The 24,360-nt window shown below is 47.8% G+C and overlaps 1 protein-coding gene across 1 annotated transcript in view; it reads left to right on the plus strand.

Annotated features, from left to right (window-relative positions):
- Nucleotides 1-24,360, plus strand: part of RYR1 (ryanodine receptor 1) — a 271,145-nt gene that overhangs the window by 202,954 nt on the left and 43,831 nt on the right. The window contains exons 81-87 of the mRNA XM_060257511.1: nucleotides 3,079-3,158; nucleotides 4,162-4,238; nucleotides 5,221-5,294; nucleotides 16,139-16,219; nucleotides 18,819-18,907; nucleotides 20,807-20,935; nucleotides 22,711-22,815. Coding sequence (XP_060113494.1) covers nucleotides 3,079-3,158; nucleotides 4,162-4,238; nucleotides 5,221-5,294; nucleotides 16,139-16,219; nucleotides 18,819-18,907; nucleotides 20,807-20,935; nucleotides 22,711-22,815 — 635 coding nt within the window. The remainder of the gene's footprint in view (nucleotides 1-3,078; nucleotides 3,159-4,161; nucleotides 4,239-5,220; nucleotides 5,295-16,138; nucleotides 16,220-18,818; nucleotides 18,908-20,806; nucleotides 20,936-22,710; nucleotides 22,816-24,360) is intronic.

Raw genomic sequence — 24,360 nt, forward strand, 5'->3', positions numbered from 1 at the left:
GCCGTCCATTAGCAGATAGAGTTGGGTGTCATCTGCATATTGATGGCACCCAAGTCCATGTCTCCTGGCAATCTGGGCAAGGGGGCGCATATAGATATTAAATAGCATTGGTGAGAGAACTGCCCCCTGAGGCACTCCACAGTCCAGTGTGCGCCTCTGGGACAGCTCGCCCCCAATTGCCACCCTTTGTCCCCGATCCTCGAGGAAGGAGGCAAGCCATTGTAAGGCAGACCCCCTCACCCCTACGTCGGCGAGGCGGCGGGTCAGTAGCCGATGGTCAACCGTGTCGAACGCAGCCGACAGGTCCAACAACATCAGCACCGCCACACCGCCCCGATCCAGGTGCCGTTGGAGATCATCTACCAAGGCGACCAGTACTGTCTCCGTCCCGTAACCCGGGCGAAAGCCGGACTGGCAAAGGTCTAGGATGGAAGCGTGGGTGCTAAAATTGCACGTGGGTGCTAAAATTGTGGGACTATTTCCTACTGGGTAAAATTACTGAATATAAACTTAAGTAAGGTAGATACTCGGACTCATTTGTACCTATGCCAAAAATGGGAACCTTTGCTTCGATGGAGTCAGGGGGGTTTTGGTAGAAAAAGCCCAGCAGGGACTCATTTGCATATTAGGCCACACCCCTGACATCTCCATTGTTACACATAGGGCTTTTTGTAGGAAAAGCCCAGCAGGGACTCATTTGCATATTAGGCCACACACCCCTGACACCAAGCCAGCCGGAACTGCGTTCCTGTGCCTTCCTGCTCCCCAGAAAAGCCCTGGAGGGAGTGCATCTTGTTTCAAGACAGTGACGCAAGAAATTTCTGAAATTTCTACAGGCATTAGCCCGTGTGTTTCCCTATCTTCTTTGGGTTGGGAGAAGAACCTTCTAGATTGGAAGAGGAATGCGTCTCATTAATGGCATTCTACTAACCTTTCATCTGTTAAAAGTTTAATCGTATTATAAGTATGAATCACAAGTGAATATTATGTATTTAACTTTTATTGTTATATTCCAGGGGTGTCCAACGGTAGCTCTCCAGATGTTTTTTGCCAGCATGGCCAATGGCTGGGACTGATGGGAGTTGTAGGCAAAAAACATCTGGAGAGCTACCGTCGGTCACCCCCGTTATATTCGTTGTAATTGTGGGATTCGGGATAAAGAATTACTTTCTGAAAAAAAAAAAAAGCTTAGACACTACCTTGTTTTCTTTAAGAATGTTTTTTTTGGGGGGGGGGGGAGGAGGAAAGCTGAAGTTCTCAAAAGTTTGGTCAAGTGAGGCTGGCAACCTCACAAATGCATGGAAAGCGCACAGCTCTGCCCAAGAGTGTAAAAACTTTTCTTAAGAAACACTCTTTGCGTTGGCATTTTGGAATAAAAATGAAATGTTTACGCTCAAGCAGGAGGGTCCTCAGCAGGGTGCTTGTTTATTTTTTTTTATTTATTTATGATTTGTATCCCGCCCTTCCCACAAAGATGGCTCAGGGCGGCTCACAACAGATAATAAAACAAAATTTGAATTAACATTTACATATATAAGCAGTTAAAATAGTCAAAACATTTAAAACCTTAAAACTTTAAAACATCAAATCTTATAACAGTATAAATAGCAAGAGTCTAGTAAGCTACATTTGTTTCCCATCTCAGTTAGGTGTAAGCTAGCCGGATTAGGGTTGTCTTACAGGCCCTACGGAACTGAATAAGGTCCCGCAGGGCCCTCACCTCCTCCGGCAGCTGGTGAGCGCCATTGTACTTGCTGACATTTTTCCCAGTGGCCACCAGGTGTTTTTAGGAAGCGAGTGGGGCCAGATGGGGATTCTGCCAGGAAGGCTTTTGATTGGATGTTAAAAGATTTGATCCGTTGGTCCCATTTCTGAAACTGATGTTTTGGCAGCAGCCGCCTACACAGCACAGGGATCTCCACAGTGTGACTGAAGGTGAGCTGCATCAGGCATGGCTGGCTCCGCCTCTTGTTGCAGCCATTTTGTAGTAGCCAGGGCTTTTTTATATCAGGAACTCCTTTGCATATTAGGCCACACACCCCTGATATAGCCACTCCTCCTGGAGCTTACAGTAGGCCCTGTATGAACATATGAAGCTGCCTTATACTGAATCAGACCCTGGGTCCATCAAAGTCAGTATTGTCTTCTCAGACTGGCAGCCGCTCTCCAGGGTCTCAAGCTGAGGTTTTTCACACCTATTTACCTGGACCCTTTTTTGGAGATGCCAGGGATTGAACCTGGGACCTTCCGCTTCCCAAGCAGATGCTCTACCACTGAGCCACGGTCCCTCCCCTGTACTCCCTCCCCTCCACTGAGCCACGGTCCTGTAAGAAGAGTCCCGTACGCTCCCGGAGGATTGGCTGCATCAGGGGTGTGGCCTAATATGCAAAGGAGTTCCTGCTACAAAAAAAAGCTCTGGTAGTAGCCACGCTGTGTTAGAATTCCAAGGGTGCCCACAGGTTCAAAACATCTGGGGACTCCTGCTCCAGCATTGGTTAGGATTGGAAAGGAGGTTCAAATCCCCCCTTAGAGCCTAGCCCTTGGGTGGCCAAGCTTTACCGCAAGCGCCACATAGAATAAACGTCAGATGTCTGAGAGCCACAAGACGTGAACATCAGGTGTTTGAGAGAGAGAAGGAAGGGAGGAGGGAGGGAAGGAAGGAAGGAAGGAGGGAGGGAGGGAAGATAGGAAGTAAGGAAGGAGGGAAGGAAGGAGAGAGGGAGGGAAGATAGGAAGGAAGGAAGGAAGATGGGGGAGAGAGGTGGAAAAAAGCAACTTTAAATTTAAATGCATTCTCCAAGCTGATAGCTGGCTTGGCTTGGAGCAGTGATTTAAAGAGACAATTGTCTTCAAACTGGCCAGTGGGGGTTTTGAGCCACACAATATGTGTGAAAGAGCCACATGTGGCTCCCGAGCCACAGTTTGGCCACCCCTGACCTAGCCCCTTCCCCTTTGACCCTGGCTGGACCTCAGCGAAGAATGGGCCCTCTCCCTCCCCTCCGCCCTGTACCTTCTTCCCCTTGACATGCTTCAAAGCCACAAGAAGCCGGTTCTCATTTCCTCTTTCTGTGCTGTCAGGGGAGCCAGGGGCCATGGTATCCTCCACCCTGAAGCTGGGCATCTCCATCCTGAATGGCGGCAATGAGGAAGTGCAGCAGGTATGCAGGGGGGGGGGGGAGGAGCTGATCATCTTGGAGAGTGACTTCTCTTTGGGTGGAGGTGCTGGTGGAAAGCAGCTTCATGTCGCTGCCAACATATAGCAACCCAGTTGGGTTTTCAAGGCAAGAGACATTCAGAGGCGGTTTGCCATTGCCTGCCTCTGTTCTCCCATCCTAACACTAAGCAGGGCCAACCTTGCATAGTTTCTGAGATCTGACCAGCTCGGGCTAGCCTGGGCCATCCTCTCGTCACACTGAACCAAGGAGCATCTGCAGATAAGCAGGCTGCCAGCGAGTCGTGGTCTCACTAACAACTGTACCTTGCAGTTGTGGACAGGTTTACATCAGGACATATGGACATATGAAGCTGCCTTATACTGAATCAGACCCTCGGTCCATCAAAGTCAGTATTGTCTACTCAGACTGGCAGCGGCTCCCCAGGGTCTCAAGCTGAGGTTTTTCACGCCTATTTGCAGGGACCCTTTTAGTTGGAGATTCCAGGGATTGAACCTTCTGCTTACCAAGCAGATGCTCTACCACTGATGCTCTACCACTATCTACAACAACCAACTGTACAACCAGTTGTTTATTTTGGAGTGAGAAAAGAGGCTGGTATGAAATGAGCATTGAGTAGCTGAGAAGTAAGGATTGAGTGGCCCCTGAGCAAAAGCAAACAAAATTGTTCGGACAAGCGTTTTTAAGTAGAGAACTGGGCAATTGAAAGGAAGGTGTGGTGCATGCTGGGAAGTTTGTGGTGAAGGGCTTGTGGGAGACCTAGAATAGAGAGATGGGTGGAGTCAGAACACGGTGTGGAGAGCAGATCTGAGAAGTCCAAACATGTTTGGGAGGGAAAGGAATGAAGGAGAAAGGGTGGGTTGTGTCAGGAAGATGAAGAAATTGTGGAGAATGAGGAGCAGAAAAAGAAAAGGGATTGAGTTCAGGCTTCTCTTTGCCCATCCCATTTACGGCAATTCTCTAACTCCACCTTCTTACCTTTGTTCAGAAAATGCTGGATTATCTGAAGGAGAAACGGGAGGTGGGATTTTTCCAAAGTGTCCAGGCCCTCATGCAAACATGCAGGTACGTCACCTCCATCCACTCACCTGTCCCCTCTAATTGCTCTCTTCTGGGAGTGGGGGTGACGGGGAAACTGTTGGGATGTCCCTTCCTCCTGCAAGGGAAGTCGGTGCAGGTAATCGATGGGCCTCCTCATCTCAGGCTCTTCCGTACGTGAGGGCACATCACCAGGCCCTTTGTAGGGCCAAACCACAAACCAGCAGTACATCAGTCCGCAATAACCTCCGTTTTCCTCCTCGCGTCAAAAGACAGGTCACAGTGTTGTACCTCTTGGTGTTAATATGCCCTCAAGAACGTCAGAAGAGCCCTGCTGAATCAGTCTAGTGGCCCATCTCATCCAGCAACTTGCCTCCGGAGGGCCCACAACAGGGCATAGAGGCCAAGGCCTTCCCCTGATATTGCCTCCTGGCTCTGGTGTTCAGAGGTTTCCTGCCTATGCACATGGTTGTTCACTTTAGCTGCCATGGCTGGTATTCACTGATAGAGCTATCTTCTGTGAGTCTCCTGATACCCAGGGGTGGAATTCTAGCAGGAGTTTCTTTGCATATTAGGCCACACACCCCTGATGTAGCCAATCCTCCAAGAGCTTACAAGGCTCCTTTTTGTAAGCTTACAAGCCTCTTTTTTGTAAGCTCTCGGAGGATTGGCTACATCAGGGGTGTGTGGCCTAATATGCAAAGGAGCTCCTGCTAGAATTCCACCCCTGGGCACCACAGTCTGTTTCTAGGAAGATAAACGGCTGCAGAACCCAGATGAGGACTATTGTTCCTTTCTTATTCTTTGGGTTGATCCTCTGTTAGTATGCCGCAGAAAGGTTTTCTTTTAAACAAAACTATGCCAGAAATTCCCTCGATAATGTCAGTCTCCAAGTCTGAGAGATGATAAAGGCAGAAAACTGAATCCGTAGCATGTGCCCACCCCAACTTCTGCTTCCTCCACACCATATTTCCCAGCCCTGCTAACTTTGTTTCTCCTCTGCTTGCAGCGTGCTGGACCTCAACGCCTTTGAGAGGCAGAACAAAGCCGAAGGGCTGGGCATGGTAACAGAAGACGGGACAAGTAAGTCACCTCCCACCCCCTGACATCCCTTTCGGATGGCACTGGGCCCTTCCCGTTCATCGTGGCTATGTCCTGCCCCATAGGGCGCTTCAGCAAGCCAGGGTGCCCCTGCTCCCCATCCATCTTCTGACACTCTTCCTTTATGATGCTGCTGGAAAGGTGGCATAGCACATTTTGGAAACCTGACTTCAGTCCTCTGCTCCTCCCTGTGCTTCTGGAAACAGAGCGGTCTGTTGGACTTACAGCAGGACTGGACGCTTGAGAGCCAGTTTAATGTAGTGGTTGAGTGCACGGACTCTTATCCGGGAGAACCGGGTTTGACTCCCCACTCCTCCACTTGCAACTGCTGGAATGGCCTTGGGTCAGCCCATAGCTTCTTGCAGAGCTGTCCGTGAAAGGGCAGCTTCTGGGAGAGCTCTCTCAGCCCCACCCACCTCACAGGGTGTCTGTTGCAGGGGAGGAAGGTAAAGGAGATTGTGAGCCGCCCTGAGACTCTGAGATTCAGAGTGGAGGGCAGGATATAAATCATATATCTTCTTGACACACCCATAGGCAAGGACAGAAATTTAGTGGGCTGCCCAGCTATGATTGAGATTCCCCCCCTCCCCACTCCTGGAGTTCAGTGAGTCTTAAGGACTAGGGCTTCCCATAGTGTCAGCCCCCACTCCGGGGGGGGCTTCCCTTCCATGCCCCTCCCTCCTCGGTGCGCCGCGTGTTCTCTTTTATGTTCACAGCTTCTTCCCAATGAGTCTTGGAATTAATTTGAAATTTTCTAAAACCAATAATGGATTCTCACCCTGCCCACCCACCTCGGGTTTTTGGATCTCCTCCCGTTTTTTTCCGTCCCACATTAATTGGTCGTGGTTTTTATTTTAATACACGCTGGGTTCTTTTTCTTTTCTTTTTTTTTAATTTAATCATCTCCTTTTCCTTCTTTTGCTGTGATGTGTTGCACTCACCTCCTCTCTCCCCCTCCCTCCTTCTCTTCCCTCCCTCCTTCCCCCCCCCTCCTCATCTCACTGATGCCCCACCCTCAGTCATCAGTCGGGAAAATGGTAAATAACCCTTTCGCTTTCGTTAAGTTTGTAATACTTTTTAAAACGGTCCGTTTCTTGCTTTGCATATATCTAGATCTATATTTCGATTTCTCATTCTAATCTGATGGGGCTAAGGCTAAAAACTGATCAGAACCCCCAAACCCCCCCCCTCCTCGCTACCCTGGCTTAGAATATAAGGAGCAGAATATAAAAAGATAGCATTCTATAAAGCCCTATAAGGCCCTAATTGTTTGCAAAGGGCGTTAGGTATATCCAGGGGTCGTTTTGTAGAAAAATAGGTGGCGGGGCTCATTAGCATAACTCATTAGCATATCTTGCCCCTCCCACCAGCCAAAAGCAACCCAACACAAGAAAGGAGAGCCCCGGGTGAGTGAGGCCTGCTTGGACTGGCTAGAGATCCAGCCAGCCTAAGCAGGCCTCGCTCGCCTGGGGCTCTCCTTGGCCACACACCCGCAGTCAAAAGGTCAGCAAGCCACCTGCTGCCCAAAATTACATAAGAAGTGGAGAAAGGGTGGTGCAGGCTTCTCCAGGGGTTAATGAGGGCTGCTGGGGGTGTGGCAAAGCCCCTGGTGGCTGGCTGGCTGCCCGCTCTCCTAATCCAGGGATTGTTATGCAGCTGCACCTACTACTCAATGGACCAGGTAGGTGGGGAGGAGGAGGAGGGGCCATCAGAAAGGTTCAGGAGCTCTGCTCCTGTGAGCTCCTGCTGAATGTGAAGCCTGGGTATATCTGGTTCAGAAGAGGTAGCGAGACAGGAATTTTCCGGTCAGACTAATGCTGCAATCACATGCACGAAATAATGCCCTTTCCATTCAGTGTACTTTCAAACAGGATTTTACAGTATGAACTGGCAAAATCCAGTTGAAAAGTGCACTGAAAGTGGATCGAAAGCACATTACTTGGTGTGTGTGATCACAGCCTTAGGGTGCATTCACATTACATTAAGTAATGCGTTTTGCAACTGGATTTTTACTGCGTAAGAATAGCCCCCCCCGCCCCTCCCCCCAAAAAACCCAGTTGCAAAATGCATTATTTAGTGTGGTGTGAATGCACCCTAAGTTCCGAAGTCAGGATCGCTGACGCAGGTCTTAACAGGAGTGAATCCATCTGTGGAGTAGCCAACCTCCAGGTAGCACCTGGAGATTGCCCGCTATTACAGTTGATCTCCAGATAATTAAGATCAGTTCCCCTGGAGAAAAGGGCTGCTTTGGAGGCTGAGGACCAGGGCTTTTTTTCCCTGTAGCAGGAACTCTTTTGCATATTAGGCCACACCCTCCTGAAGTAGCCAATCCTCCAAGCGCTTGCAGGGCTCTTAGCACAGGGCCTGCCGTAAACTGCAGGACTGGCTGCATCAGAAGTGTGTGGCCTAATATGCGAAGGAGCTCCTGCTACCGAAAAAGCCCAGCTGAGGATCCTCCCCTCCTCAGGGTCCATCCCCCCAAATCTTCAGGTATTCCCCCACCCAGACCTGGCAACCTTCTCATGGATAGTGAACCAGGAAGTGGGGCGGAATTCTGAGGGTGTCTAATCAAACCTCTCTTGGGTTTTGATGGTTGCAATTGGCTGAGCTCTGAGTCTTTGATGCCACATCTAGGGTCAGGGAGGAATTTAGGAGGATTGAGGGGTAGCCATTCCGGAGCCAGTGAGGCATTGCGGTTAGACTGAGACCTGGGGGTCAAACCGCCATTCATCGGGGAAGCCCAGAAATGAAGAATGTGCGTCTGCTTCCATTCATAAAATGCAAGCTGTGGGGCTCATGTAGCCTCCGTCTGTCTCAGACCTTGCAAAGACGGGAAAGAGTATTTCATCTACTTCCGCTCAGTTTTGCTACTTATAAGTGTGTTGCTGTTAGCATTTTAAAGGACCAGGCTTCTTTTCACAGAATGATGTAGGATTTCTTCCATTATCTGGGGTATGCCTCCATCTGTTGTTGGGGGCAAGGCTCATGTTTGGAGCCCCAGCACCAAGGAAACGATCAGCAGGGGGAGAAGGGTAGTAAAGGTAAAAGGTAAAGGTAGTCCCCTGTGCAAGCACCAGTCGTTTCCGACTCTGGAGTGACGTTGCTTTCATACGTTTTCATGGCAGACTTTTTACGGGGTGTTTTGCCATTGCCTTCCCCAGTCAGCTACACTTTCCCCCAAACAAGCTGGGTGCTCATTTTACCAACCTCGAAAGGATGGAAGGCTGAGTCAACCTGGAGCCAGCTACCTGAAACCAGCTTCTGCCGGGATCAAACTCAGGTTGTGAGCAGAGCTTAGGACTGCAGTACTGCAGCTACGGTGCTCTTCTAGAAGGGCAGTAGTCAGTGCTTTTTTTGAGCAGGAAAGCAGTTCTACCTGGCTAGGCATTGGAGGGTGTGGCCTAATATGTAAATGGATTCCTGCTGGGCTTTTTTGTAGAAGAAGCCCTATGTGAAACAATGGTGATGTCAGGGGGTGTGGCCTAATATGCAAATTAGTTCCTGCTGGGCTTTTTCTACCCATGGCGATGGGGGGGAGGGCGGATGTTCACATTGTTCCCTGTGGCCATTTTGGAGGGACATGCAGGACTCAGTCCCCAAGGCAATATTTGGAGAACCTGATCTGCTATTCAGGGTGTTAACAGACTTTCCTTCTCCAACACAACTAACACCCTTCTCTACCCAGTTTAGTGTAGTGGTTAAGCGTGCGGACTCTTATCTGGGAGAACCGGGTTTGATTCCCCACTCCTCCACTTGCACCTGCTGGAATGGCCTTGGGTCAGCCATAGCTCTGGCAGAGGTTGTCCTTGAAAGGGCAGCTGCTGTGAGAGCCCTCTCAGCCCCACCCACCTCACAGGGTGTCTCTTTTGGGGGGAGAAGATGTAGGAGATTTTATGGCCAGCATCTCTATGCTCCCTTCTGAAGTACACATGCACTGTCCATGGAGTGGGGGGAGCTGTTATTGTATCCCCAACTCCTATATTTTCCTGCAAAAATGGGATGAGGGGTCTTGTTTATCAACAAAGAGTTCCTTCTAATTATTCCTGCCCTCTTTGAGCTCCCAGAGTGCCTGTGGAAAGGCCGCACTTTGAAAAGAGGATTCAATGCACTATGTCCTCTTTCTCTTCTCCGGTGCATTGTCACAGGGGAGGGTGGGAGCAAGGAACATCCTGAAGAAAGGAATGTCCTGAGATACAGTGAGAAGAAAGAATTGTGCTTGGCCTCTCTCTGCTCAATTCCTGCCTTTCTCCTCCTCCCCGTCTGCAGTTTTCTGTAAAAAAAATGAGATAAATGATTTTCTTTCTTTCCATTGTATCTGAGGAAGTGATCTCGAACTAGCAAAAGCTCATACAGGAATAAATATTGTTAGTCTTTAAGGTATCACGGGACTTCTGTTTATCCTGGTTAATAGACATTGATGGTCTTATCTTCCTTAATAAATTACTTAGTCTAACATACATGGTCTAATAATTTTGGAATCCTAGTGACCGGCAAGCTCTTTGCGGGCCATAGAGAACAAGCAGTGTTGCTTTCCGTTCACCCCTTGCAGTTGAGGAGCTCAGGAGCCGTGTGTTATAGTAGTGGCTATTTCTGTGGTATTGCTTTCTCTTGTCATATTTCTATTGGGCAGGTGTACTCCTTGGAGACTGTACCGCGTCACTATGAAACGGCAAGCTAGCCTCATTTTGTCCCAATGCGGGTTTTAGGTCAGAAGGAGCACTGAACGTTCGTCTCTGGAACCCTCTCCTTCGAACTGTGGTAGCAAAATAAGCTCTCTGGTTTACAACCATAGGAAGAAAAACCCATACGTATGATTCTTATTCTTTTCCCCCCTTGCCTAGATGGTGGACTGTTGAGATCAAGATTGGGGGTTTAAGTTGTGCCTTTCTGTTAATACCTTGAGGTTTTGTATAAGCTGCCAGCACTGTTAAATTGAGTGGATTTACACTTAGCTGGCGTTGATCTCTTCTCTCCCAAGCCTCCCCCACGTCTTCTAACTTGAGGGGGTTCTGATCAGTATGGGGTGGGCTAGTGGGTTAGTGAACCATTTAGCGCATGTATTTAGCACAACTGTTTAGCTGCAAAAATGTCCCCTGGGGCCTGATCTCTTATTCCCCAGGCTGGTCCTAAGCCCACTAACTGCATACTCCACACCTGCTCAGTGCTTTAACTGTGGCCTCCATGCTGATGATAACTCTTGTAAATCACGTCCGACTCAAATTCCTTCACTCTGGGACATAGCCCCAGGAAGCCAGCTTGCTGGGCATGGCCAGTAAGATACTATCAGGACACTTTACCCCCTGCCCCTAGCAATTGTTGGCCATTAATCTTTAGTCAATTTTGCAAAAGGCAGTAAGAGGGGTCCCCAACCTTTTTGAGTTAGCAGGCACGTCTGGAATTCTGGCATGGCATGGTGAGTGCAGGAACAAAATGGCTGCCACAGTATGGCTGCCGCAGGAGGTGAAGCCAGCTACAAAATGGCTGCCACAGTATGGCTGCCGCGGGAGGCGAAGCCAGTTACAAAATGGCCGCCACAGCTTACCTTCAGTAGCACACAGCAGATCCTTGTGCTGTGGAGGCAGCTGCCGCCATAGTAACGTTTTTAAAAATCTACACAGCCAATCATATCTTCACTAGGGAATCAGAGGCCTTGCTGGGCAAAAGCCCTACCTAGTTCACTTCCTAAAAGCACTTGTCGAGTGCCAGAAACGGTGTTGGTGGAAACCCTTGTGCAACAGGCACCATATTGAGCTATAGCGTAGACATGCCATTTCTGAACCTGTCCTTTCTTTCATTTCTCTGTTTGTAGTAAGCACAGTTACTTAACAGATGTGACCTCGAGTCTGTTTTGTTTGTGTGGTAACTATGTGGAGCAGTGATGACTTTAGGTTGTGAAGTGTACTTGTGGTTTTGTTGTCACAAAGACTTCTTCAGTAACATTTTGATATCTTTGTCGTAATTTTGCTATTAAAATCCTGCATCCTTAGTACTCACCTGATATGTACCTTGAAAAGATGCTTTGGGTGTATCTCTGTAAGGTGTGTGCCAATGCAGTAATCGCAGCATAGTATCTTTGTAGTACCTGAATGTAGCAGCTGTTTTAGTTGTGTTGTGTGGTCGTGTTGTACGGTAGCAATGTAATATTATTGTAGTAGCATATTTAGTAGCTGTGTTGCGCCTTTTGTAATATTTTTTCCTGTCTAAAGAAATGTGGTGTGTATATAGTGAGTATGAGGATTCTTCTCTAAATGGTATCAAGGTGATAGTATCATTTATGCAGCTAGTAGTGCTTGTCGTAGCTACGCTGAATGTTTAAGAATCGAGTGTAGCTCTTGTCATAACCAAGTTGCATAGTGATTTAAGCAGTGTCTTTAAATTCATTCTTCAAGGTGTTTTAGAATAACCAGCAAGTTGCTTTGTGAATTATTTGTGATCTTTATTAGCAATGTGGCTACTTTGTTAGGAACTTTTTGATTTTCTCAGAACATACCTGTAAAGCGCCTTGCTTCTCTGTGTATCTAATCCTAACATTGTAGCATTTTAGGAATACCTTTGTAATACTCTCCATAGGAGTTCTGCTGTCCTTTGAGTAACTCTGTTTAGATGTTGTCCTGTAGGCCATTGTTTAATGTTGCAGGATGTGCAGGTAATACGTGTCGTAGTCCTGTTATAACCAGCTTGTCCTTATAAATCTTTCAAGCCCTCCTTGTGGAAGTTCTGTTTCTTTCTTACTGTTGTAGTCTTGTTGCAGTCAACATGATGGCTTTATAGTATCCCTGTAGTAACCACAATGTAGTAGCTTTTTTTTAGCTATCCTTGTAGCAGCTCTGTTTCACTTGCCTAACACTCTAGAGTCTGTCGCAGTAGTCCGATACATTTAATGTGTTGTCCTTGTAGTATCCCTGTAATAACTATGTTGTCCTTGCAATAGCATTGCACCCTTTCTTGCTCAGTAATCCAGAGGCCTGATTCTACAGTAATTCTTAGAGAAGTGCTATGCACATAATATCCTTGCAGTCATTTTGCTGTTCCTGTTTAGTTGGCCCCCTCCCTAGGTGTTTTTAATGCTCTAGGACCTTTCTTAACTCGAAGAAGACCCAGATGACTTTGGGCAGCATCTTTCCCTGTCCTACCTGCACTGTCAATCCCATCCTCCAAATGCTATGATGCTCTTAACATATAGGAAAGACAATCAAGAGGGGGACGATAGCCGGTGATAATTTGATTTCATCCATGAAGTAGAGGAGGCAACTTCATGAAACATGGAAAAGGGGCTGGTCATTAATGCCAGGAGGACCAGTATGAATCCACCAGGAGGAGTGGAAGGGGGTTCTTGTAAATCGGAGTCATACCCATAATTCTTGCTCCCTCTCGGCTGGATTCATATCTTCATTAATGACCGATGCCGCTGAACGAATGGTGTGACCCAGTCAATGACCTTCTGCAACTAATTCTATTAACTCTTATAGACAGGGTGAAACCCCGAATATCTTACTCTCACTTTACTCCAACTTTACCCTTACTTTCTTTTTTTTAAAAAACTTTTTGTTTCCTGGTCCTGTTGCTGATTTATTCCAACCTTACCTGATCTTTGTAATGTGCCAAGCTTTTATTCACCCTTTTTCTTGCATTTTTCTTAAACCATCTCTCCATTGTTCAGAATTAACATTTTAAAATTTGGCCCCAGTACACCATATAAAACAGAAGGGAAAAGCTAGTCATTAAAACTACTGATGTTTAATCAAACATATACTCCCACACACCAGTTTCAATATCTGTCCTTCTCCACCATCACCCCTTCACTAAATACTGCAGTTGTACTATTAGATATGCAGGGATCTTTCAGCACTGCACCTTTGTGGGAACGTCACAGATGGAAACCTGTCACGTAGTTATTGCATTTTGTGCACAGCCTCACTCCCTTTCACGAAGGAGCCACAAGACCCCCTAACAATGCATGTCATCCGTGATCCCATTAATGCTGGGGCCAATTCTGCAGTCCTCATTTTGGTTCAGCTCCCATACATTCCAGTGGCCCATAAATAACCCGCATATTGTCATCTTTTGCCCTAAAAATAATTCTTGAGATCAACAAATCCAGTCACCCTAGGTTCTTGAACTTCTTATTCAACGATTTTAACTATTGTTGAACCGGGAACCGCTACCCGGTACATTTGTTCAAAGCAAGAGTCCAGTGGCACCTTTAAGACCAACAAAGTTTTATTCAGAATGTAAGCTTTCGTGTGCTAGAACCACACTTCATCAGACAATAGTATGGAACGGCAAGAAGTCCTAAATATAGAGAAAGTGGGCGGTGAGTTAGTATGGAGAGTCATGGAAATGCTTTTTTAGCAGATTAAAAGAGTCACAAATTGGGGTCTGCTGTTTTTTTAGTTAACGGCTGAAAACAACAACGAAGGATAATTAAATTGGAATAGCAGACTGATGCCCATGTACTAAATCCATTACGTATCCTGGGTGTGAAGTGCAATAAATGAGAGTCTTTGTTGGTCTTAAAGGTGCAACTTGACTCTCGCTTTGTTTTACTTCTTCAGACCAACCTGGATCTATCTATGTACATTTGTTGTTTGCTGGCTACAGTTTTTTGAATGCAGTGATTACCCGGTGGGAAGCGGCTGCGTTTGTTCTCTCTGACCATAATCCAGCGCAGTTGCATGCGTGCACGGGAGAGGACTGTACAGTGTAGCAAAGGGCTCTTTAAAGTTCCCATCGTGGCCATGTGGTGCTGGAGGAGTGTTTTGCAGATACCATAGATAGTCAAAAAGGCAAATCAGTGCCCGAGCTCTCCTTAGAAGCCAAAATGACCCAACCTGAGGCTATTAAACTTTGGTCACATGATGAGACAAGATTCACTGGAAAAGATAATAATGCTAGGAAAAGTGAGAGGAGCAGGAAAAGATGGATCGACTCAATAAGGGAAGCCACGCCCCTCAGTTTGCAAGACCTGAGCAAGGCTATTACTGATAGGATGTCCTGGAGGCAGGGGTCATTTTGTAGCAGGGGCTCCTTTGCATATTAGGCCCCACCCCCTGATGTAGCCAATCCTCCAAGAGCTTACACGGCTCTTCTTACAGGGCCTACTGAAAGCTCTTGGAGGATTGGCTACATCGTAGGGGTGTGGCCTAATATGCAAAGGAGCTCCTGCTATAAAATGACCCCTGCCTGGAAGTAATTAATTCATAGGGTTGCCATGAGTCGGAAGTGACTTGACGGCATTTGAACATGCACAAACACGGCCGTTTGTACTGCAGAAGACGCAAACTGCTTTTCATGCAGCAGGGAAAGTGGATTGCCTCTTCAGCTACAGTGGGAACTTCAAAGACAAACTTTGACGTGTCAGCATTTCCCTCTGGTATTTTCATCACCAAAGTTGCTTGCGTTCCTTGGGCAATAATTTAAGGACCACTGTTAATGCATTTTCCAGACCTCCTTTTGTTTACTTCTGTTGGTCCAGTATGGAAATCAATAGTGTGAACCTTGACCGCCTTTCACAAACTTTAGAGCCAATCTGCACGTTATGCAGAAGGAGATGGTAGAAACTCTGCCTGGGCTATACCACTTCAGACTGCATACATGCTTTAATCAGGGGTGTCAAACTCATTTGTTGTGAGGGCCAGAACTGACATAAACGAGACCTTGTTGGGCCAGGCTGGGCCAGGCCGGGCCATGTGTGTACCTATTTAAGATTAGGTAGCAGAGATATAAACTTTATATAAAGGACACAGGCAAACACAATTAAAGATTTTTTTAAAAATTAAAATAAAACATGCTTAAAACATTAGCACTTGATGGTCTTAAAGGTGCTTTCTTTGTGTTTCTCCCACGGGATCCAAGGAACTGGGCAAAGGAAGCTCTCGCTCTGTCCTTCCTTCCCCAGGGGTCCAGGAAGGGGAGGTGCCTCAGGTAATAGAAGGGAGAGAGGCTTGGCTCAGTAGCTCTGCTGTGCGATTGAGAGAACCTGGCAAAGTAAGCTCGCCCTCCCCCCTTCCTCCCCAAGGGAGGAGCCTCCGCCAATGGAGAAAATAGAGGCTTTGCTCTGTAGCTCCTGTGAGATCGAGCAAGCAAACTGTTCTGCAGAAGGAGGCAAGAGAGAGGGAGAAAGAAACAGATGACAGTCCGTTGCTCAGCGGGGTGATTTGGCCCCCTGGCTGCATGTTTGACACCCGTGCTTTACCACTTTCTCACACTTAAATAGAAACTCACGAGTAATAGAAACTCACGAGTAAACTCACTTAAATAGAAACTCATGATGCTTCAAAGCAGCTTACTGGGAAGAGGGATTATCCCTGCTGTGCCGGTTTTCCACTTACAGGGAGGGGTTTTGGGGGGGGGGGAGCGGACTCATTAATAGTCTCGGCTCCCCCTAACCTGAAATGGAATAGCCCCAAATCCTAACTCCTTTATTCTCACACCTCATTCTGCTTTAACGTTCAGCTTGGCTCTTGCTTACTTTTACCTCCTGTGAGTTTCCGTTGAGGCCTAGTGGCCAAGTTCCCATTGCCCTTCTCTTGGGATTCGGTCTTTCCTTATTGAGCAGAGTCAATGAGAGCTGAGCCCTGAATAAGGTCTGCAGGACTGCGCCCTGATCGGTGTGCCAGGAGCGGGTGTTGTTGTTTTTTTAAAAGTGTGGATTGCCTTGCCAAAATCATTTCCCTTCCTTGTACCCAGCGTTGGAGAATCCCCTGTTTGAACTAACCGCATCCTCTGCCCCGCCCACTGCCCCTTGTCCCCTCCTCTTTTCCATTTGTGGCTCCTGCTAACGTTGGCCAGTTCTGTCTCTTCCTTTGCCCCCTTCCCCATTCTAGGAGAGAAGGTGATGGCGGACGATTTGTTCACCCAGGACCTCTTTCGGTTTCTGCAGCTCCTTTGTGAAGGGCACAACAACGGTAGGTTCCCCAGAAGCAAAGACGGCGTTACCTGGGTGGATTTGGAAATGGTTAAGAAGCTGATGAGTAGACTAGAAAAGGAAGGGGCATGGCTGTAGGATGGATAAATGTGTGGGTGGGACAGGGTTCCCCTACCTCAGGGGTGTCGAACTCATTTGTTATGAGGGCCGGTTCTGACCTAAATGAGACCTTGTTGGGCTGGGCCATGTCAGGCTTGGGCCATGTGTGTACCCATTTAAGATTACGTAGCAGAGATAAAAACTTTATAAAGGACACAGACAAACAATTAAAAAAAAAATCTTAACACATGCTTAAAATGTTAGCACTTGTTAGTAGTAAAGGTGCTTTCTTTGTATCTCTCCCATGGGATCCAGGGAACTGGGCAAAGGAACTTTGGGCTCTTTCCTTCCTTCCTTTCCCAGGGGACCAGAGAAGAAGAGGCTTGGCTCAGTACCTCTGCTGTGCGATTGAGAGAGCCTGGAAAAACAAGCTCTGCCTTCCTCCCCAAGGGAGGAACCTCAGCCAATGGAGAAAATAGAGGTTTTGCTCTGTAGTTCCTGTTCAATTGAGCAAGCCTTGCAAAGCAAGCTGAGATGCAGAAGGAAGCAAGAGAGAGGGAGAAGAAAGCAGATGACAACCAGTTGCTTGGGGGGCTGATTTGGCTCCCGGGCCACATGTTTGACACACCTGCCCTAGCTTGATGAGAGGGGACTTGGGAGACGAATGGAAGGGAAGGAGGTTGTTCCTTGGTCAGCAGCTAATCAGAATGTAAGAAGAGATTTACTGGATCAGATCAAGGGTCTATCCAGTCCAGCATCCTGCTTCCCACTGTAGCCAACCTGGAAGGGCTTTTGCCAAAACTTTTCATGCCGCAGGAGTGGCTGGCCAGAGAGCTTATTCACAGCTGTGCTCTCTATGTAATTAATGATAGTAATAATTATCATATGGCAGTGTGTGTAGTATAAGGAGATCCTCAGATTGTCTGGCATCCTAAAGTTCCAACTCTTTTGGTATTATGCACCACTAGGTGGTGAGCTAGACTTATTTTGGGGGGTTAAGAGAACTCTGAAAGAGTTGTGACTGACCCGAAGCTGGTTTCATGTGGAATAGTGTGAAATCGAACCCGGTTCTCCAGATTAGAGTCCATGGCTCTTAACCGCTACACCAGGGGTGGCCAAACTGTGGCTCAGGAGCCACATGTGGCTCTTTCACACATATTACATGGCCCTTGAAGCCCCCACTGCCCTATCGGGTGGCTTGGAGAAGGCATTTGTCTCTTTAAATCACTTCTCCAAGCCAAGCCAGCTGGTGGCTTGGAGAATGCGTTTAAAGTTAAAGTTGCTTTCTTTCCACCTCCCTCCAAGCTCTCAAACATCTGACGTTCATGTCTTGCAGCTCTCAGACATCTGATGTTTATACTATGTGACTCTTACATTAAGTAGGTTTGCCCGCCCCTGCACTACACCATGCTGGCTCTCTCTGTGTATTTAAGTGTGTTTCCCAGGGGTTGCTTTGAAGAAAAATAGGTGTTGGAGCTCATCCAGGGATTGTTATGCAGCTGCACCTACTATTCAGTGGACAAGATGGGGAGGAGGAAGGGGAACCCTCAGAAAGGTTCAGGAGCTGTGCTCCTGTGAGCTCCTGCTGAATCTGAGGCCTAGTGTTTCCTGCCCCCAAGTCTTCAAAAATTCCATGTTCTATTTGGAATCACAAGCTGTAGCAGCTGTTCTCCTTTGTGCTATGGGTATATCCCTGTTACTTGTTTTTTGGTAGGCCCTGTAAGAAGAGCCCTCTAAGCTCTTGGAGGATTGGCTGCATCAGGGGTGTGTGGCCTAATATGCAAAGGAGTTCCTGCTACAAAAAAAAATCCCATGCTTGTTTTACAATTGCCAACTATGCAGAAACCCTAAATGCAGCTATTTAATTTTATTAGCAAGGTGCAGTTTGCTTCCAACAGCAGAATACATTTGGAGGGCTTAAAAGCATTCCTTAGAATCATAGAGTTGGAAGGGACCTCCAGGGTCATCTAGTCCAGCCTACACAACGCAGGAAACTCACAAACATCTCCCCCTAAATTCACAGGATCTTCATTGCCATCAGATGGCCGTTTAGCCTCTGTTTAAAAACCTCCAAGGAAGGAGAGCCCACCTTGGATGAAAAGAGAGTGTGCTTCTGCTTCTGGAGCAATAGAGACCATATCACATGTATTGTTACGTTGTCCCTTGTTTATTAAAGCCAAGCATGCTATATTGGGAGTTTTGTTGATACTGCCATTCAGTGTTCTGGTAATTACATTAACTTGCAATTGTTGTTTTCTAATGATACGAGCTGGTTGGAAGCTGTTGCTAAATTCTCTGCACGTGTTTTTAAGAAGTTGTAATATTTCATGATTTGTTGATCTGTCTTCCACCCCCCCCCCCCATCCAAATCCTACTAACCTATGGTTGAAGGGATAGGAAATAGTAAAAGTACAGTTTTCTCTAACCTACCTCCCAGGGTTGTCGTGCAGATAAACTGGAGGGAGAGTTGAGACCAAGGCAGGCAGGTCCACAGCCAGATCTTCCCCCATCCTCACTTCCTCCGCTTTCTCCTCCTGCAGACTTCCAGAACTACCTGCGTACGCAGACGGGAAACACGACCACCATCAACATTATCATCTGCACTGTCGACTACCTCCTGCGGCTCCAGGTGAGGGCTTGGCAAAAGGCATGTCTGTGGCTCCTATACTGCAGTTGTGGGCCAGGTCTTTGACGTGCAGTAAGTTCTTCAGTGCTCTCTATAAAAGCTGAATGGGCCCTCCCAGGATGTTTAGACCTCATTTTCACCCAAAGGGCTTTATCCGAGCTTTAATTCATGACAAGGAACTTCCAACCGATCCAACACTTCCCAAAAGGTTTCAAACCATCAAAGAATCCCTTGGACTAAAGCTTGCTGTTCTTCTCACATTCTGAAGTGCACATATGAACATACAAAGCTGCCTTATAGTGAATCAGACCCTCGGTCCGTCAAAGTCAGTATTGTCTACTCAGACTGGCAGCGGCTCTCCAGGGCCTAAGGCTGAGGTTTTTCATGCCTATTTGCCTGGACTCTTTTGAACTGGAGATGCCGGGGATTGAACCTGGGACCTTCTGCTTACCAAGCAGATGCTCTACCACTGAGCCGCCGTCCCTCCCCTAAGTCCGTCGTATCAGCCTCACACAGCAAGAGGAGTGGTCAGTTAACCTAGAAGAGAAGGAAAACGGACTTACCTGTTGAACTGCTGTATAAATCTTGTGGATTAATTGTCCCTTTCCCTTTCGTATGGGATGTTCTGTCTTTATGAAATGTATATTTTTGCGATGCACTATTAAGGAATTTAAGATTTTTTTTTTCTAATTTTTCAGGATTTTGTATTTATTTCATTAAAAGTATTGCTTAGTCCAGGGGTGTCAAACATGCAGTTTGGGGGCCAAATCAGGCCCCCAGAGGGCTTCTATCAGGCCCCCGAGCAACTGGCTGTCATCTGCTTCCTTCTGCATCACAGCTTGCTTTGCCAGACTTGATCGATTGCACAGGAGCTACAAAGCAAAACCTCTATTTTCTCCATTGGCTGAGGCTCCTCCCTTGGAGAGGAAGGGGGGAGGAATAGCTTGCTTTGACAGGCTCTCTCAGTTGCAGTGGAGCTACTGAGCCAAGCCACTCTTCCTTCTATTGGCTGAGGCTCCCCCCATCCCCTGGGGAAGGAAGGAAAGAGCCAGAGCTTCTTTGCCCAGTTCCCTGGATCCCATATGAGAAATACAAAGAAAGCATCTTTAATACCAATGAGTGCTAATATTTTAAGCATGTTTTAAGTTTTCAAATATATATATTTGTGTTTGTGTTCATTATAAAATTTGTATCTCTGCTACCCAGGCCTCGGATTCAGTGGGAGCTCACAGGAGCACAGCTGCTGAACCTTTCTGAGAGTTCCTCCTCCTCCTTCTAAGAGTTCCACCTCCTTGTCCATTGAATAGGTTGTGCAGCTGCATAACAATCCCTGGATGAGCTCCGCCACCTATTTTTCAACAAAATGATCTCTGCTGCTACCTAATCTTAAATAGGTACACGCATGGCCCAGCCCAACCTGACATGCCCGGCCCAACGAAGTCTCATTTATGTCAGATCCGGCCCTCGTAACAAATGAGTTTGACACCCCTGGCTTAGCTATTCTACACGGAAGCACATCTTCTCCTGTTTCCCACCTGGAAGTTGGCAGCCCTCCTGTTAGTGTGTTGCTTTGAAAACCTGCCCCCGCCCCACTGAGCTGAATTACCCACATCTTCCTCTCTTCCCAGTGGCACAGCTCATAATGGCCTTGCTTCTCTAGGCGTTGAGTCAAATCCTGCACCAGAGGGAGTCCAGTCCTCCACATTGCATAGTTCCTAAGGAAGGAACCGAGGCTGCTCATGGACCTTCACTCTGTGTACAAGATTATCATTGTTGCATTCTGGCATTGCCAAGAGAGATAGGCCCTAAACTGAGTGGGTAGCGGGGCAGGGTAAAGCTGGCTACCATTTTAACCTCTCATCACCTTCCTCCTCCTCCTCCTCCTCCTTTTCATTTTCCTAGGAGTCTATCAGTGATTTCTACTGGTATTACTCAGGCAAGGACATCATCGATGAGCAGGGCAAGCGCAACTTCTCCAAAGCCATGGCTGTGGCCAAGCAAGTCTTCAACAGCCTTACCGAGTACATCCAGGTAGGGCCAGGGAGCGCTGCCCACCCCCCAGGTGGAAAGAGGCCCTGTGGCCCGAGTGATGCTGCTGTATCTCAGCCTCCTCCCGCTCTGAATACCTGGCCCAGGTGGAAATCCACCCAGGTGTTGGTATCAAGGGCACGATGGCAGAGAAACATGCAGGGGGGGGGGGAGAAGGAGGTGGGCTCAGGCAAGCAGTTGGGCAGTAGTGAAAAGTCTCCCCACATTCTCGTAGCCCCCTCGTCTCCATCCCCTCGCCAGCACACTCTCCTCCCCCCGGTCTTGTGGTCCCATGCCAAGACTTTCCCTGGACCTTTTCCACTTGTTTTGCTCTTTCAGCCCTTTGCCTTCCCTTTCCATTTCTTGCTTCTGAGTCTGCTGTGACCTCCAGCTATCAGCCAACCTGTCCCCAGCCTAGATGGCTTCAAGAGGGGATTGGCTAAACATATCGAGCAGAAGTCCATCAGTGGCTATTAGCCACAGGGTATAGATGGAACTCTCTGTCTGGGGCAAGTGATACTCTGGATTCTTGGTACTTGGGAGGGGCAACAGTTGGAGGGCTTCTAGTGTCCTGGCCCCTCTGATGGACCTCCTGATGGCCCCTGGGTTTTTTGGCCACTGTGTGACACAGAATGTTGGACTGCATGGGCCATTGGCCTGATCCAACAGGGCTTCCCTTATGTTCTTATGTAGAGCAGAGGTCCATCAGTGGCTATTAGCCACAGGGTATAGATGGAACTCTTTGTCTGGGGGAGTGATGCTCTGAATTCTTGGTGCTTGGTGGGGGGGGCACAGTGGGAGGGCTTCTAGTGTCCTGGCCTCACTAGTGGACCCCCTGATGGCACCTGGTTTATTGGCCCTATGTGACACAGAGTGTTGGACTGGATGGGCCATTGGCCTGATCCAACATGACTTCTCTTATGTTCTTAGTGTCCTGACCCCACTGATGGACCTCCTGATGGCTCCTGGGTTTTTTTGGCCACCGTGTGACACATAGTGTTGGACTAGATAGGCCATTGGCTTGATCCAACATGGCTTCTCTTAAGTTCAGGCATCCTCTCTGCTATAGGGCCACCTCTGCATGTATAAAATGTAAATTAAGGGCTTGTGTGCCCTCCACTTTGTTTCAAAGCTCAAAGAGGGAGGGGGTGTTCAGCCTTTCAACCCACACTTGGTTTTCACTAAACGAAGCCAATTTCTTCCCTTCCCAGCCCCCCTTCTGCTTTTAGTATCTGAAAGGAAAAAATGATTTGTCCTTTAAAAACATGTCGTTGTCCCCTTCAAAAGTACTGATAACGAAACAAGGAGACCAAATTCAGTTAGCGAAATCAAGTGGAGGGTGAAGAGTTAAAACCTTCTCCTTTCTCTGCATGACCCTAAGGCAAACTGAGGCAGCACAGACCAGCAAAGTATGGCTGAATCCGCACTCACCTTGCTCCAGGGCAGGCTTCCGTTTCTGTGCGGAGCAAGCTGGCGATTTCGCACCAGTTGCTCCGTGCCGCCATTTTGCGTGGGGCAAACCCGCGATTTTCTGCACCACGGTGTAAAGCTGTTTTTTCAGTGCGGAATCAGCCTACGTTTCAAAATGAACAGAAATGGTGCCAGTATTTTTCCTGATTTCCAGCCCCACTCCGCTTCTTCACTCTCAGCCTCTTGGCTTCCACCCCCCGCCTCTTCCCATGAACTATGTATCTCCTCCTGTCCTATCTGCAGCACGGTTGTAGGTACCGTATAGGTAACTGTAACGGATCTATCTCCCATTGCTTTTCCTTCTCCAGGGGCCGTGCACAGGAAACCAGCAGAGTTTAGCTCACAGTAGGCTGTGGGACGCCGTCATCGGCTTCCTCCATGTCTTTGCTCACATGATGATGAAGCTGGCTCAGGTAAAAAAGAAATCAAAAAGAAGAGGAAAGGCTTTGTCCAAAGTTTGGGAGAGAATAAGTGGTGGGACTATCATGGGGGACTATCAGGAGCACACACAAGCATGGGTGTAGCAGCAAGCAGAGGAATCAAGCCCCAAGGGAAAGCAGGCCTCACCCCCATGCCTCATCTATATCCAAACCTCACCTCCATGCCTCATCTATATCCAAACCTGCCAACTAAAAACTCCCAATATTTCATGGACAGCTTGGGGCTCATTTTGTCGCCTGGCTCATGTGTTTGGAAGCCAAATGGTAACCATGGAGTTTGGTTTGGGGTACGTTGTGGCCAGCCTGAGAAACCAAATTGCTCCATAGTATTGCTGCATTTTATTATTTCCCCCTCTTTTCAAACAATCCATTAAATATCCCAGATGGCCACTTCCTGCACCATAATAATCTTCACCAGCTGTATGTTCAGGTGTAGGTTCCTACTGGGCTTTTCTCAAGACCCCTTCTTGTGGTGGTGGTGGTGTGGGAAGCAGCATGTCTGTGACAGCGGTGGGGAGATAATCTGGGGTGAGGTGGGGGGTGGGTTGCGTATGGCACAGACTTCCTTTTAATCTCTGCACTAACCTCAAGGCTCGCCTGCCGTGTGACTCTCCTACCCATTCCCAATCTCAGCAACAGCTTTGGGCGTCCCTTTTGAAAAGAACCATTTTTGTATTCCGCCATCTGGCCGTCCTTTATACCACCTTCACACCCCACAGAAAGACACACACATCCCTGCCCTATGTTGGTCTGTCTCCCCTCCGTATTGGAACCCACCTAGAAATTTGGAGAGAGTCCTTTCCCACACTCTTCTTTTTGACACTTACCGTATGTGCCCGTATTGCTTCAAGGTCTTTTTTTTTTTTCTGCAATGGGCGTCCTCTAGCGGTCACATCAACATTATATTGCTGTATCTCCACAGTATTTACAAGATTACGCATGGAATAGAGAAGGTAAAGAAAGAAGTACTTTTCTCCCTTTCTCACAATACAAGAACTCGTGGGCACTCAATGAAATTGCTGAGCAGTCGGGTTAGAACGGATAAAAGGAAGTCCTTCTTCACCCAAAGGGTGATTAATACATGGAATTCACTGCCACAGGAGGTGGTGGCAGCTACAAGCATAGACAGCTTCAAGAGAGGATTGGATAAGCATATGGAGCAGCGGTCCATCAGTGGCTCTTAGCCACACAGCGTATTGTTGGAAGTCTCTGTCTGGAGCAGTGATGCTCTGTATTCTTGGTGCTTGGGAGGGGGCACAGTGGGAGGGCTTCTAGCTCCATTGGTGGACCTCCTGAGGGCACTTGGGGTTTTTTTGGCCACTGTGTGACACAGTGTTGGACTAGATGGGCCACTGGCCTGATCCAACATGGCTTCTCTTATGTTCTTATGTTCATGTTTAAAGTGGAGGGTAATATGCCAGAGATAGAATGCTGTAATAGCAAAGTGACCACTAGAGGGTGTAAAACCAGGGCAAAAAAGAAAAAAACCCTGAAGCAACATGGGCACAGAAGTGGTTA

The sequence above is a fragment of the Heteronotia binoei genome, chromosome 17 (assembly GCF_032191835.1).
Source record: "Heteronotia binoei isolate CCM8104 ecotype False Entrance Well chromosome 17, APGP_CSIRO_Hbin_v1, whole genome shotgun sequence".
Taxonomy (NCBI): Eukaryota; Metazoa; Chordata; class Lepidosauria; order Squamata; family Gekkonidae; genus Heteronotia; species Heteronotia binoei.